The sequence below is a fragment of the Mastigoproctus giganteus genome, chromosome 3 (genome assembly GCF_048544385.1).
Source record: "Mastigoproctus giganteus isolate SK-2022 chromosome 3, ASM4854438v1, whole genome shotgun sequence".
Classification (NCBI taxonomy): domain Eukaryota; kingdom Metazoa; phylum Arthropoda; class Arachnida; order Uropygi; family Thelyphonidae; genus Mastigoproctus; species Mastigoproctus giganteus.
In genome coordinates this window covers 11,944,781-11,958,735 of record NC_143577.1, presented here as the reverse complement: position 1 = coordinate 11,958,735, position 13,955 = coordinate 11,944,781, and the positions used below count along the sequence as shown (strand labels likewise).

The 13,955-nt window shown below is 34.2% G+C and overlaps 1 protein-coding gene across 2 annotated transcripts in view; it reads right to left on the bottom strand.

Annotated features, from left to right (window-relative positions):
* Positions 1-13,955, bottom strand: part of RpL7A (ribosomal protein L7A) — a 42,068-nt gene that overhangs the window by 11,021 nt on the left and 17,092 nt on the right. For both annotated transcript variants that reach the window (XM_090369915.1, XM_090369916.1), the window contains exon 3: positions 8,294-8,443. In XM_090369915.1, coding sequence (XP_090226041.1) covers positions 8,294-8,443 — 150 coding nt within the window. The remainder of the gene's footprint in view (positions 1-8,293; positions 8,444-13,955) is intronic.

Here is a 13,955-nt window from a genome sequence, read left to right as displayed (position 1 = left end):
CTAGAATAAGAAAAATACATTGTTTATTACAAAAAACAGGGGGGGGGGGAGATAATCATCACAAGACAGCTAAACATTCAAATTAGCTTCTGTAAAATTCTATAGGAAGTTTTGCTCATTCTAAAAACATGCAAATCTTTATCTAAAGCTTCAAACATGCAATCGCCAAACTGTTAATTAGAACACAAATGGAAAAGGTACTCTGACCCACACAAACACAACTGTGGGATGGGAGAGCTAAGTGATCTGAATTAGTGATAAAGCTAGTTTGAGGTTTTTGAACCTTTTTTATATAATTTTTTTATAAACTATCCAAGAGATGTAATTTTGGTGAGCAGGTAAAATCTGCTTTGGCTACAATGTTCCTTTTGCATCCCTTACACTGATCAGTAATATAAAGCACTCATCCTGTTTATTTAAAAGACTGAATAAAAAAGTTTCCAAACCAGTACGTAAATTAGAATCTGTTTTTAAATCAAATCTTTCAAGTTTTGTTTTAAAACCAAGTTAAACAGAATAGAATGATTAATGCATTCCAAAAACATGATTTTATGTACAGTATTTCCTGTAAAGGATTCAGTTCTTAGCATCAAGGTTCCACTAGATGCACACTGGAGAGAAGCTACAACATGTAAATTGTCATCTAATCAGTCCACAGCTTCCAAACTAGCATATCTTACTTTGAATTAAGCATATTTTAACACAGAATATTAAATTCACCTTTGATAAAATCTGCATAATGGATATCCCACATAATTATGCTAAATTACTAATTTCCAAAACTTATTTGAGTCCAAATTTCAACACTGTAAATGTGAGGCAGCCATGCTTAATTTGTGATTACTGGCTGTCTGAATGTGTGCACAAAGATGGCCCTCACTTGCACCCACAAAGATGACTCAATCTTTGTCAAAGATCTTTTGATGGCTCAATAAAAAACGAGTTCTAATATTACATGTCTCTTACTTTAATATTTACTGTAAACTTTTAACATATTGCAAAATTTATTCATTTCAATTTGGTTCAAAAAACTTCTCTGAATTATATTTAAGTTTTATTTTTATTATATTTATTCTATTAAATTAGTTAAATAATATTTAACTTAATGCTACTAAAAAGTCAGTTGGTAACTTGCTATCTAAGAATTTTGTTGAAGTCAGCAGAGTTTTGACTTCCCTAAGGAAACATTTTGGTTTTAAAGAATTCATGATAGAAATTCAGCTGGCTGATTAAGTCCATAATTTACCAAATTTATTCACAAATCATACAGCTTCTGTTATGAATGTATTAATATTTAAGTTGTAACTGTTGGACCATATCAGCACCACTTCAACAACACAATGTTTGTAGGACTGTACTAATTTTTTTTTTTTTTTAACTCTACATATACAAGTGCCCAGTTCTATCACAAATTGTTGTGGCATACTAGTGTTTGTCATCAACCTACTTTGATGTTCACAATGTACTTAACTCTCATTGGTCTTTTTATAACTGTAGGTGACAAGGAAGGAAGGTAGACTAAATTATTAAAGGGGGATGCAGTGTTTTGGCTGATATTTCTAGACTACTGGAATATTCTGAAATATTCATATTAACAATGTGGAATTAGGAGTATTAACACTGTATCTACAGACATCCGAAAAAGAAAGGAAATTCATTTTTGCGGATGGTATTCCTTTCCTAAAAAGAAACAAATAAGGATAGAATTTGATTACAGAGGATGAACAGAGAAGCTGTGAAGGTCACAATAGAATAAAGTGTCAGAGAATAAGAAAATATTGCACCTTGGAAGTGAAAGCATCTAGCTCAGATATCCCCAGGATCACTTACCCAATGTTAACCTGATGCAACCCTGACTTTTCCTAACTTTCTGGAATATGAACACCCTGATAGGAACTGGACCCAAGAAAAAACATAATATACACTCAGATATTAGAAAAGCATTTGCTGTTGTTTCACAGTGAGGTTGCTATGCAAACTAGAGCATATTGGAATTATGAGCAAGATCCTGAAGTGGACTGAGAGATGATAGAATTTATGGAATTTTTATAAATGATCATTCTTCAGAGTAGACTAGAGTTAAGGAATCCCCCAAGCAAGCTTGGTGTGTGGCAACTTTTTTCTGATTTTCTTGAATGGTATCAAGACGGGGAACATAGTATATATTTAAATTTGCAAATGATATAAAAAAGTTGAAAAAAGGTTGAAAGAATGGTTAAAAATGAGTCAGGCCTCAAAATGACTTGGTTTGGCTGCCAAATGCAAGGGTCTGCATATGTGTGTGTGTGTGTGTGTGTGTGCGCGCGCACATGTGGGAAGGGGGTACACTAGTCTGGGTAGAGCTGAAGGGAGGGAGGGGGAAGCAATGGCAGATAAATGTTATACCATACTTCTGCATTTAGGAGGGAGCATATTACAGTACTGTCATACAATTCAGTAATGAGACTGCACTTTCAATATTGTGTTTACGTCTGGAGAGTGCATCTAAAAAAAAAAAAGGAAAAAGGACTAGTCCTTGAAAGGATTCAAAGATGGCTGACTCAGAGAATGCTGGTGAGAACATCAAGGGGACATCCACATGAGAGACTGGAAACTAAGTATTTCAAAAATATACCTGATTTTGAGGTGTATAAGTAGAGTGACCATACATCCTGATTTAGCTGGGACAGTCTCGGATTTTAGACATTTCCTAAACTTGTCCCAGCAAGTTTAGGAAATGTTCCAGTTAAAAATATTTTTATTTCAGTTGTAAATTTTTTTATTGGTCTTTTTCTATTCCATAGGGATTAACACTAACTTCCTAAGGAATTTATGGCTTTAGAGTTACTTAATAATACAATTATGCACAAATGTAGAATCTTACACAAAATTTATGAAATAAATAAATTATCATGCTATACTAATCTCAAACAGCAGTATTATCTATTACACAAATTCAAAATTCGAGATTTATATAATTTTGTGATTTATAATCGTCAATTTATATAAATACTAACAAATAAAAATAAGTACGCTTTATTTAAAATGCTTAGCATTATATTTACTTATATGATTCCAAAATGCTAAAAGTCTTGGAAAGAATGAATTTTGCATTTTAACTAAGTGAACTTGATTTTTTTCTAATGATTACCACTGAGCTAACAAAAATATAAAAAAAATGTAACTTGAATATCCCACCTTTAAAAAATTTCTAAATTTGATTCGTTAGATATTTTCTTGCATGTTTTTAAACAGATTTTTAAAGTTAAATTATTTATTAATACACTAAATAAAATCTTATTAAAGTAAAGAAAATTAGAAAATAATTTACTTTATTTACAAAGGTACATATAATTAAAAAGACACAAACAATAATGCTGTCCTGGATTTTCTTCTTTGGAACGTGTTTTGTCCCAGTTTTACTCCAAAAGTATAGGTCACCCTATGTATAAGGCACTGCAAGGAGGGTGCAGAACGAATGATTGGAATTTTCATAGTGAAACAAATTGATCGCTGGAATAAACTGCCTCTCTGGGTGGTCACAGTTGATAGCCTAGAAAAATTTATGGGGAAGGCTGATAGGTAACTTCTGACTGAGCTGCCCCCTAAATCTGTCTCCACTATAAAAGTAACACAGAAAAAGTATGGCTTCCTGGCATCTTTTAGCTTGCTAATACTAATTAAATTCTTTAATAATTAGGCACAAGTGCTTCTGTTTTCTAGAGGAATTGGCAATCATCATGTTCTCAAAACTCAAATCATGTGATCAAAATCTGTTACCACTGAAAAAATGGACTATGCACAAGATTACTCTCTAGTTTTAATTAGGTATCTTAATCTAAAAGAAAGAAAGAAAAAAAGTCTACTACTAGTGTACCAGATAAAAAAAACTGTGCAGCATGGTTTACATGGAAATAATTCTCTTAAAATAAATAAAATGACATATTTCTTCATTAGTAAAATTCAAATTTTCTATTTTTCTGAAAATATCCAGCTGTCAGAAAATAGTACAGTAGCTCCTAAACTTCATGCAAGCTCCTTGGACTTACCAGTAATCTTTATACTTACCAGTAATCTTTTTTTCTAGGGGCAATGACAATCATCATGTTCTCATGTGATATTTTTAGGAGAATAGGCAAATAAGCAAACCACTCGAGAATCAGCAATTTGTTTGCATTATTAATCTCTTTATATCCACTTGACCAATTTATTTCACCTGTATTTCTAGGGGCAATGGCAATCATCATGTTCTCAAAATGTCCCTCTCATCATGTCCTTAAATATGTTACTTAAAAGAAAATCCATGTGAGCCAAAAGGATCAGCTCCAAACAAACACAAGTTGCAAGTTTTTCCACATCTATTGTGTGTGCCCACAGGAGGTGTGCTCTCTTGTTCTTCATTGATAATAAAGGTACGTGATGTGGCCGTCGGTTGTTGTAGCCCATTCCTGACAAAAAGGCTGCATTTTTAAAGAAAAATGCTTTGATGAAACAATCATGAAATGTGTGTAGAAGTGCTGAGTGAAAAGGCTTAAATTTGCAGACAGTGACACAGAGAGAAATAAATCATATCAATTTCAAAAGGAGTAACAATATTAATAACATCAAACTCTTATACCACAATGTATTAGCCCTTTAGCAAGTGAATTTCTGGACTATTAGATGCCACCTGGAGTGAATTTTTTTTTTTTTTTTTTTTTCAGGGAATTTGAAATTTGAAGACTATGTAGATAAATGCTTTTAAAAATTAATTTTTTCCTATTTTGACTTACAGCCAAACAGAGCAGAATATTATCAAAAATAAAATAAAAATCTCACTACATATATTTTTTTAAATCATCAAAAAGGTAAGAGCTCATTTTTTCTATACAGCAATATCATATACATGCATTATTTGATTCAATTTCATCAGAATTTCTTCAATTTTGCTAGGCTAAGCCCACGTTGTCTTGAATCTTGTTGAAAGGATAGAGCCTGGAAATGTCTTTTTTAATATCCCACTGATTTTATGCATATTTCGTATAGTTTGCTCATTAAGCCCTTCTACATCAATTTTTGAAACTTCTAAATATAAAAACCACTATTATTTGAAAATACAGTTAACAGCAGTATATCTCTGTAGTTTCAAGGCAATTTCAACAAATTTCAGGTAATTTGTTGATACCACATTGGACACACACACACACACACACACCTGGTCCCTTACATGCCACCCTAAGAGAACACCTCCAATACACACTCATTATCATTAAAAGGCTGCATTTTTATTTTACACAATACTGTTTTGTCACCTAATCACCTGTCACCTATTACAAATTCAGGCTGCTGGAGAATAGTTATCAGCTGAGAGACTGGAGTCTCGTTTTATTGGCTGCAGTATCAGTAATAGCATGATGGTATATTGTGTTAAAATGTAGCCTTTTAGTCATTAAGAACAGGACTAAAGCATTCTCACTAAAATTATTAATATACTATCATGTGGTATGATTACTTCAATATTATTAATCTTTAAGATGGTTAACCATGTAACACCCTCATTCCAAATTATTAGATACCAATATCACTTTTCTCTTAATGCATATACGAGGGGGTTTGCCCCTGCTTGCTTTGCTCGCCAACCCCCCCACACACTTTTCTAAGTAAAATGTAGAGGTATCGCAGTGTAAGTTAAATCTTCTCTACGTAAAAGGCACACCTGTTGAAATGCACTGATGTTCTTCCTCCCCTTTTTACTCCCATCCTTCAGCTATCTCCCTCATTCATGCTTTTTTTTCCCTTTTGTTCTCCGTTAGGAAACTCAGGCAACCCCTGAAGAGAGCAGCCAGAGTACTGTGGACAGCCTGGCCCACCTCCTAGTGGTAGTTGCAGGCAACATGAAGTCCCACTAGGGGGCCCCTGCAACCAAGAAGCCAGCACAAACAACACAACCCTAAACTATCGTTAACCATTTAACACCCTCATTCCACAACCCAACACTAAACTACACATGTAACACAACACTTTTCTGGCTTTTACACAGGTTTCTGTATTCATCACAAGAGAAGAGTACTGATGGCACAGATGTGGGAAACCACAAGTGGTGCCTTACCACTATGATCGATATCTAATCAGGAAATGACCTATGTAATTATTTACCTGTGCATTTGTAGTGACGTAATTGCCCCGCCTATTTTTTTTTTTTTTTTTGGTAGTTGTTGGCGCATCGGCTTCTGTGGCCATAATGCACCTCCCAAGATTTTTGCAGTACTTTGATCCAAGCCCAAGGCGGGATTCAAACCCGCGACCTTCAGGTTGCCAGGCAGGCACTTTACCCACCCAGCTAGCCCGGTCGGCTTGCCCCGGCTACTTATACCACATGACCCACATCCCTCTTCTCCCATTTGCTATCCCACCACACACCATTCTCAAGGTCAAATAAATATCACTATGTAATTATTTACCTCTGTTTACATAGGTCACTTAGGAAAAGGCCTGTGCTTCAGGTTCCATAATGCATGAGGAATATTGTTGCATCCGAAAGAGGACTAAAATATTTAACTAAAATATTTACAAACTATACAAATATTTAAAATTTTTACAAAATACTAAACTATTTACATATATACAAACTACATCAGGTCTCTTCATCAGCTGACATTACAATGGAACATCAAATGATGCCATGCGTGGTCATGTATTACAGAGTGAACCGCGTGCACGAGGTTGGTGAACGTTATGGAGGCAATTATCTTTCAATGGAAGATAACAATGTACAGTAATACCCCGACTTACGCTACCCCGACTTACGCGAACTCGGAGTTACGCGGTTCTTGATTTTTTTCGTTTGGCAACGCTGCCGCCCACTATCTTCAAGGTCGTTTTTCATATGTTATCGATATACGGTGCGACGGCGGAGAATGAGAGCGAAAGATGAACAAAATTCAACTTTGCTGCTTTTATGTTTTTTATATCAGTGAAGGGGAAACACATTTCACCATAATAACGTAAAAACCAACACAATTCCAGCTATCGGTATAATCGCAAATGCAATTAGATCGAGTTTACTACCAGTTTATAACAGATTTCACTAGCAGAAACGCAACTGGATTTTTATTGTTTTATGGTAGTAACCCCTAGAAATGTGAGGTGTTAATAGTGTATCTCTGCCTTTATGGTGTTGTTGATTCAGTTGCTACATGCGCGCAGCTTTGTTTATGCGTATCAAGCGTGCCTCCTCGTTTTGTAATTGCGCTTTATTCCCTAAAAATGAGTAAAATACTTAATTAAAAGGTGTGAAAAGGAAGCGTCCTGGTGAAGACACTGCAGATTCAGAGAGAAAAAGAAAAGCAATTATCGATAAACAGAGGCGGACTGGGTCAAAAATTCTTACCCGGGAAAATTTATAGTGGCGTCATACTATGGTTTATGGCCAAAATCACACTGGCCCACCGGGATTTCCCCGGTAAGGCTTATGGCCAGTCCACCTCTGTCGATAGAGAAAAAATATGAAATTGTGAAACGCTTTGAGCGAAATGAAAGACCATGTGATATTGCACGTGCTACAGGCCTAAATGAAGCAACGGCGAAAAGCACACGACAATTGAAAACTTGACAGGTTGAAAATTGAAAAGGGCTCAATTGTAAAGGGCTTAAAAATTTTAGAAAACATAGACTCCAATGAAGAACGCGTTATAGCTACAAAGCAAGGAATAAAAAAATTATTAGCTTGCTACGAAGAAATTCTGCGTGAAAAAAAGAACGCGCTGTGTCGTCAGACGAATTTGTTAGATTTTATGAAGCCATCGACATCGAAATAACTTTTTTACGTAAGTCATTTATTTTTTTAATACATATTTTGTATTAATATGTATAAAGAACTGCAATTTTATTAATATTTTTCTTCTAAACTAGTGTTTTTGTTAGTCCTTGGTCCCAATTAAGCAAAATTTATATGTATTTATATGCAAAGTTGTACCCCGACTTACGCGAATTCGACTTACGCGATTTTCGTCGGACCCACCTATCGCGTAACTTCGGGGTATTACTGTAATTATTTACCTGCACATTTGTAGTGACGTAATTGTTCCGCCCTCTTTTCCTATTGACTCAAATAAATATCACTAGGAGGAAAACTTTTTTAATGTATAACAGATTACTATATGAAAATGCAATTTTATTTATGACTTGGGTCTAGCAAGGCTTGAGTTCCAAGAGACTGCTAGATTACAGGAGGTTCAATTATAGTATGTGCCAAAGTTGATTAAAATACATCCATGAAATGTCTGGGATTTAATTTTAAACTTTGATATCCTAAACAAGAATAAAATAAACTTACCTGTTTGCCTGTCTAATGCTTGTGTAAACTGATAAATAGGAGGAGGAACCTTGAGTCTCTGATAGAGAACAGCTCTCTGACGTTGTAATCTTATGTATTTAGGCCAGCGAACGAAGCGACTAAGATCACGCTTTGGTTGTATGTCCTGTCCTAAAAATTGATAAGTGATTTAGTAATAAAATCATAATATGTATATAATGTTACTATCTAACAGCTGGAATAGGGCATGATTATGCACAAATATATAATCAATTGAAGAGCAACAAATTTGCTCACCGAGTCTGTGAGATACCATGCTTTATTTTAATTATATAAAAAAAATCTGTTTTTTACTGAATGAAAAACAGTTCTATCAATTATGATTTGTTAAACTCAATTACAAAATACTGAACAATAAGAGAAATCAATAATAATGTTTTTAATATATTTTTCAGAACTAAGTTTACTTATTCCCCCCCCCCCACCAAAGCATCTGGTACTTCTGTGGCATCTAGCAGTGCAACATGAACAGCTGTTCACATTTAGCTGGTGAAGTCTATGTAATGGCAAGATTAAACAGTTCTTGCCCACATCTCACATGGGAATGCAAGTTGCCTATAAGAAAGATGATTTTGCTTGCCTGGTGTCTGTTAAATGTTAAGCAAAAAAATTATTTAATTCAGAGTATATCAAAATGAAAACGGAAAATATCATAAAAACAGCTAAAGACTAGAGCAGAGGTACATGGAAGGATCTCAGTATTTCCAAATTTAAAAATTTTAAAAAGTGGTGTCTGTCAGATTCCATGTTAGAAGTTAACTGCATGAATTATGGCATACATTTAATAAAGAATTCAACTAATATAGCTATGTAACTATTACCAAATTTTCATGAATAGTTTATATACACAAGTTTGCTTTTTAGTATTTCCTTTAGTGGCTCCATATTTATGTATGATATGTAAGTGGATATTTATCATTTTACTATAACTCAGCACCAATTTTGATTTATAATGCTCAGTCTAATGTGACCTAATGCAATGTAGCCTATGCTCTGTTGTGAGTATAGAGTATATGTTGCAGATAACTAAATTAGAAAAAATAACTAAAGTTGCCAACTGCTTATAGCTCTTTACATTATTTTATTTAAAACCTGCCTTATTGAGTTTCAGTTTATATTGCCAGCCACACAACATTTTAATCACATATAATTAGAACTTAGGATTCTTTGTAAGAAAAATGTGACAGAAGAGGTAAGCAAAAATCATGCATTTTTTTGAAGAGGAAGTTGTGTGCTTTACATTATTTTTAGTCAGTCAGACTACTATTCTATCAAAATGCAGTGTGTCGGAAATAAAATCCCTATGCTGACTAATCAGTTATCCACCAACACCCATGGCTTCTTGGCTACTATACAAACTTGGCTTACATCTGATAATGAGCTTGCTACTTTACAAATAATTTTAATGTCTCTTCAAGGAAATAAAATTATTCTTTTACTAAACTGGAGCCGCTGCTCATGTCTAGTTATTTTGCATCTATAGAATGTGCATTCACAGACCAATTTGCATGTTATGAAGACTCACAGGGTATGGGACTATATTCCAACTGAAATCAGCTGGAATATAACTACAGCCAATTATAATTCTATAACTATAACTACAGCCAATTATAATTCAATCAAACTCAACTGAAGAGGCCTTCAAAAATTCCTCCAGTCACATCAAACCAGACTTCTCCAAACTGAGTGGCAGATGCTGGAGCATCATGCCAACTAAGCTGCTACAGAGAATGCAATACAAGGAATGAGGAAATGCTTTCTTCTTTATTACAAAGGACTTTCAAGTGAGAGAAATTTATTTTATCTTCCACCCTTCTCTGGAGATATGTTAAGAGGGCTTCAGCACATGGATGATGTCCATCACTAGGGCCTTGAGACATTATAACCTGCAGTCTTCAATTTAGCAATACATCTCCTCTGATGCCACTCTGCATTCATTTTATATATCAAATGGAGATCCCACAATGTGCTGACCTTTCTTCCCCTCAGTCTGCTATACATCGATATATAGATAGTATTTACTAATGCTGCAGCCTCAGGCTCTTTCAACAATAGGGAGTCAACTCTCCCTATTGCTGAAATTATATTCTCCCTTCGGTGGCATTGTACTTATATAGCAATTGCACTATAAACTTACAAAAATTGATGTCAAAATATAAATTTATCTTGTCAACAAAAAAAAAGTGCTATTCAGAAAGAACTGAATAGCACTTTTTCTTCCCTCATTTGAAAGTCCTTTGTAATAAAAAAGAAATTTGTATGGTTACAAAATCTTTCTATTATATATACAGTAGAACAGTCGATTATCCAGAAGTCATTTATCCGAAATAATTTGAAAGGCTGATCTTTCTTCTTTTTTTAGTAACAGTAGTACAGTAAGCTCAGTATAGTGATCACGTTTGCAAACTGACTTTTGATTATAATAAGCGAAAGATCGAGTTTACCACCTGTTTATAACAGACTGTACAAACAAAAAGTGCAATAAACCGAAAACTGCAAATTGTTTTTATTGTTTTATGGTTGTGACCTATAGAATTCTATGTGACCTTCAGAAATCTGCTTTAGAAAAATATCAGACTATACTGGGTTTTCTTGGAAACCATGAGTAAATTTCAAGATTAGTTGAGCTCCAGATTTGGTAAGAATAATATTGACCTGAAGCTGTGAGATTTATTATTTTTCTCAATTTTTTACAGTAAAATGTGAACAAAAAGAAAATGCATAGTTTTAACATTGCAACAAAAAACAGATTATTAATAGAATTAGAAAAGGTGAAAATTTAGGAAAACTCTTCCAAAGAGAGTAACGTGGACTTCAAAAATTTACGACGTCAGAAAAATTCCAATGCTATAACAGAATTTGTTCGATTATGGATAGTAAAGGAGGATCTAGCAGGAAAAAGATGTCGAAAGCTGAAAATGCTATTTTAGAGTGCACTATTTTTTTGTTTTTTTCAGAGCGAAGTTCAGGTGAACAGGTGTCTGGCCCAATGTCATGTGAAAAAGCATTGGATTTTAATCGAAAATTAAGAGGTAACGAAGATTTTAAGGCAAGCATGGGTTGGCTGAAAAACTGTATAAGTGAACTAGATATTCAAGGCAAGAAACCTTCTGCAGACGAATCGGCAGCAGTGTCCTTTGAAAATTAAGTTTGCTTCAGTTATAGCAAATTATGAGAAAGAAAAGGTTTATAATGTTGAGACAGGCTTGTTATGGAAAGCATTACTGAGAAAACCCCTAGCCACTAAAAGAGAAATGCCTGCACCAAGTTTTAAGATGGGAAAAGAGTGAGTTACAATTGCTATATATGCAAATGCCATTGGGACACACAGATTGTCCATGCTCATTATCGGTAAGTCAAAAAAACTGAGAGCATTTAATCTTTTTAATTTTCCTGTTTTGTATAAAAATCATAAAATTGCCTGGATGGATATTTCTGTTTTCCGATATTGGTTTATAATTTTTTTTTTATTTAATTTAATCTTACAAGAAAAAATTATCCGGTTCTATTATCTGGAAAATTTGGCTATCCGGAAGAGGTCTGACATCAATTATTCCAGATAATTGACGCTCTACTGTATTTGACTTATTAACAAATCTGAGGTAAACTTTACTGGAAGCTGTGTTATAAACTTCTGAAAGCTGGCATCAAACTGAAAAAAGAAAAGAGGGAAACTGAATAAATGATTTTTTCAAAAAATAACTACTGGAACTATTAATCCAAAAATTTGGTTTTGAGAACTAGACAGTATTAGTAACCACAAAAAAAAAAAAAATTGTTCAGAAGTTTTCATAAATGTCAGCAGGCTATCAAGTTTCCTTTTTTTTGGATCATTTCAACTCACAACTACTTGAGTAACGATCATAGAGGCAAGTACCAAAGGGTTATTGAATTTTAATGAAAAGTTCCCCGCATCTATTCTTGTAAGCACTGGATTAAAGGCCTCCCCATCTTCTGTAACAAGCTAGTTTAAAGCAATGATCTGCAACATAACACCACATAAAAAATCACCACTTAGACAGAATATTTCTAGCTATTTAGTAGGGTGAACGATGTCATCAATCTTTACAAGGAAATAGTAAGACCACATTTGGAACTGTATTCAGGTCTAAAGACACCTTAAAAATTGCCTGTAATCAAGTTACAAAGGAAGTTAGACAAGCTAAGGCAGATTATGAGACGTCTCTGGCAAAGAATGTGAAGGGCGGCAGCAAAGAGGAAGAGATTGAATCACATTGGGCCACTTAACATCAATGGGTTAACTGTTGATTACCTTGCTCAGATTGCTGACAAACTGAATAGGTATTTTACATCTACATTCACCCATGAGGAATTCTTTAGAGAACGGGATGCTAATGGTATCAAACTAATAGGAAGCTGAATAATTTTGTGATAACTGAAAGTGGAACAGAAATTGTTGAATTTAAACAAAAAAAAAAAAAAAAGCACCTGGGGTAGACCAGATCTATAAAATTATATTAAGGCAGGCAGCAAATGAGGTAAGCAAACCCTTAGCCATAATTATGAATGCAGCATGCATTTGTTAAGGAGAGGTCTTGTCTGACCAATTTGAATGGATACCCTGATTCAATGACAAAGGAACTGGAAGCAAAAAATTATTTTTATGCTTATACTTGGATTTCAGAAACACTTTTGATACTGTTGCACATAAAAGCCTGCTGCTGTACACAGTTAAAGGTCCCTGTGAACTGGAGATGCAAATATATCCCCAATTCACAATTGTGGATCAAAGAGTGACATGAGTAATTGAAAACTTGTTGAATTAACTTATGTTAAAGGGGAAAATAATGGAGTCACTGGTTAAAGAAGCAATGTAGGATCATCTAGACAGGAGTGCAGTTATATTTCAATCAGAGCATGGGTTTGTTAAGGGGAGATCTTGTCTGACCAATGTGACCACTATCACAGTGACAAAGAAACTGGAATAAAAGATAATTTTGATATCTTATACAGCTGTGCTCCCCCCGTATCCGCTGATTCAGTTACCAGCTGATTCAGGTTACCCACAGAAAAAAAATTAAAAACTTAACCCGTACTACTCGCATGTCCAATACGATGCTTCCCTTTATTTTTTACGACATTGCATATGGTTTGGTTTAGAGATTTAATGGATGCACTGTTTTCAAACTTGAATAATTTCAAGTTTGTTTAATTTGAAAATACAACTCTTGTGTTTGCCCATCATTTTTGAGATATCTAAACAAAAAAAAAAAAAAAAAAAATCTGACATCCCTGACATAAATAACGAAACAAAATCTGTCCTTTTGTGGTGCGACGGAACACAAAAATCGACGCGACACACTAAACCAAACTAAACACTTGGTCTCTTTTTTTTTTTTTTTTTTTTTTTTTAAGCAGTGAGTGTGAAGACAAGGGAGGGGGGGTGTTAAAATTAATAGTTACACTAATCTCCCAATGACGACTTATAACGCCAGTTCTTGTTGCATATTTATGACTTGCAAAATATCTGTTTATACCTATTCTAGTTATTATTTGAATTTTATGATTTCTGGTTGTGGTTTTTTTTTTTTTTTTTAAATTTGGAGTCTTGAAGTGTCCTGGTTAATCCAATCCCAGTAAATCAAGAGTCTGCTGTACTTTA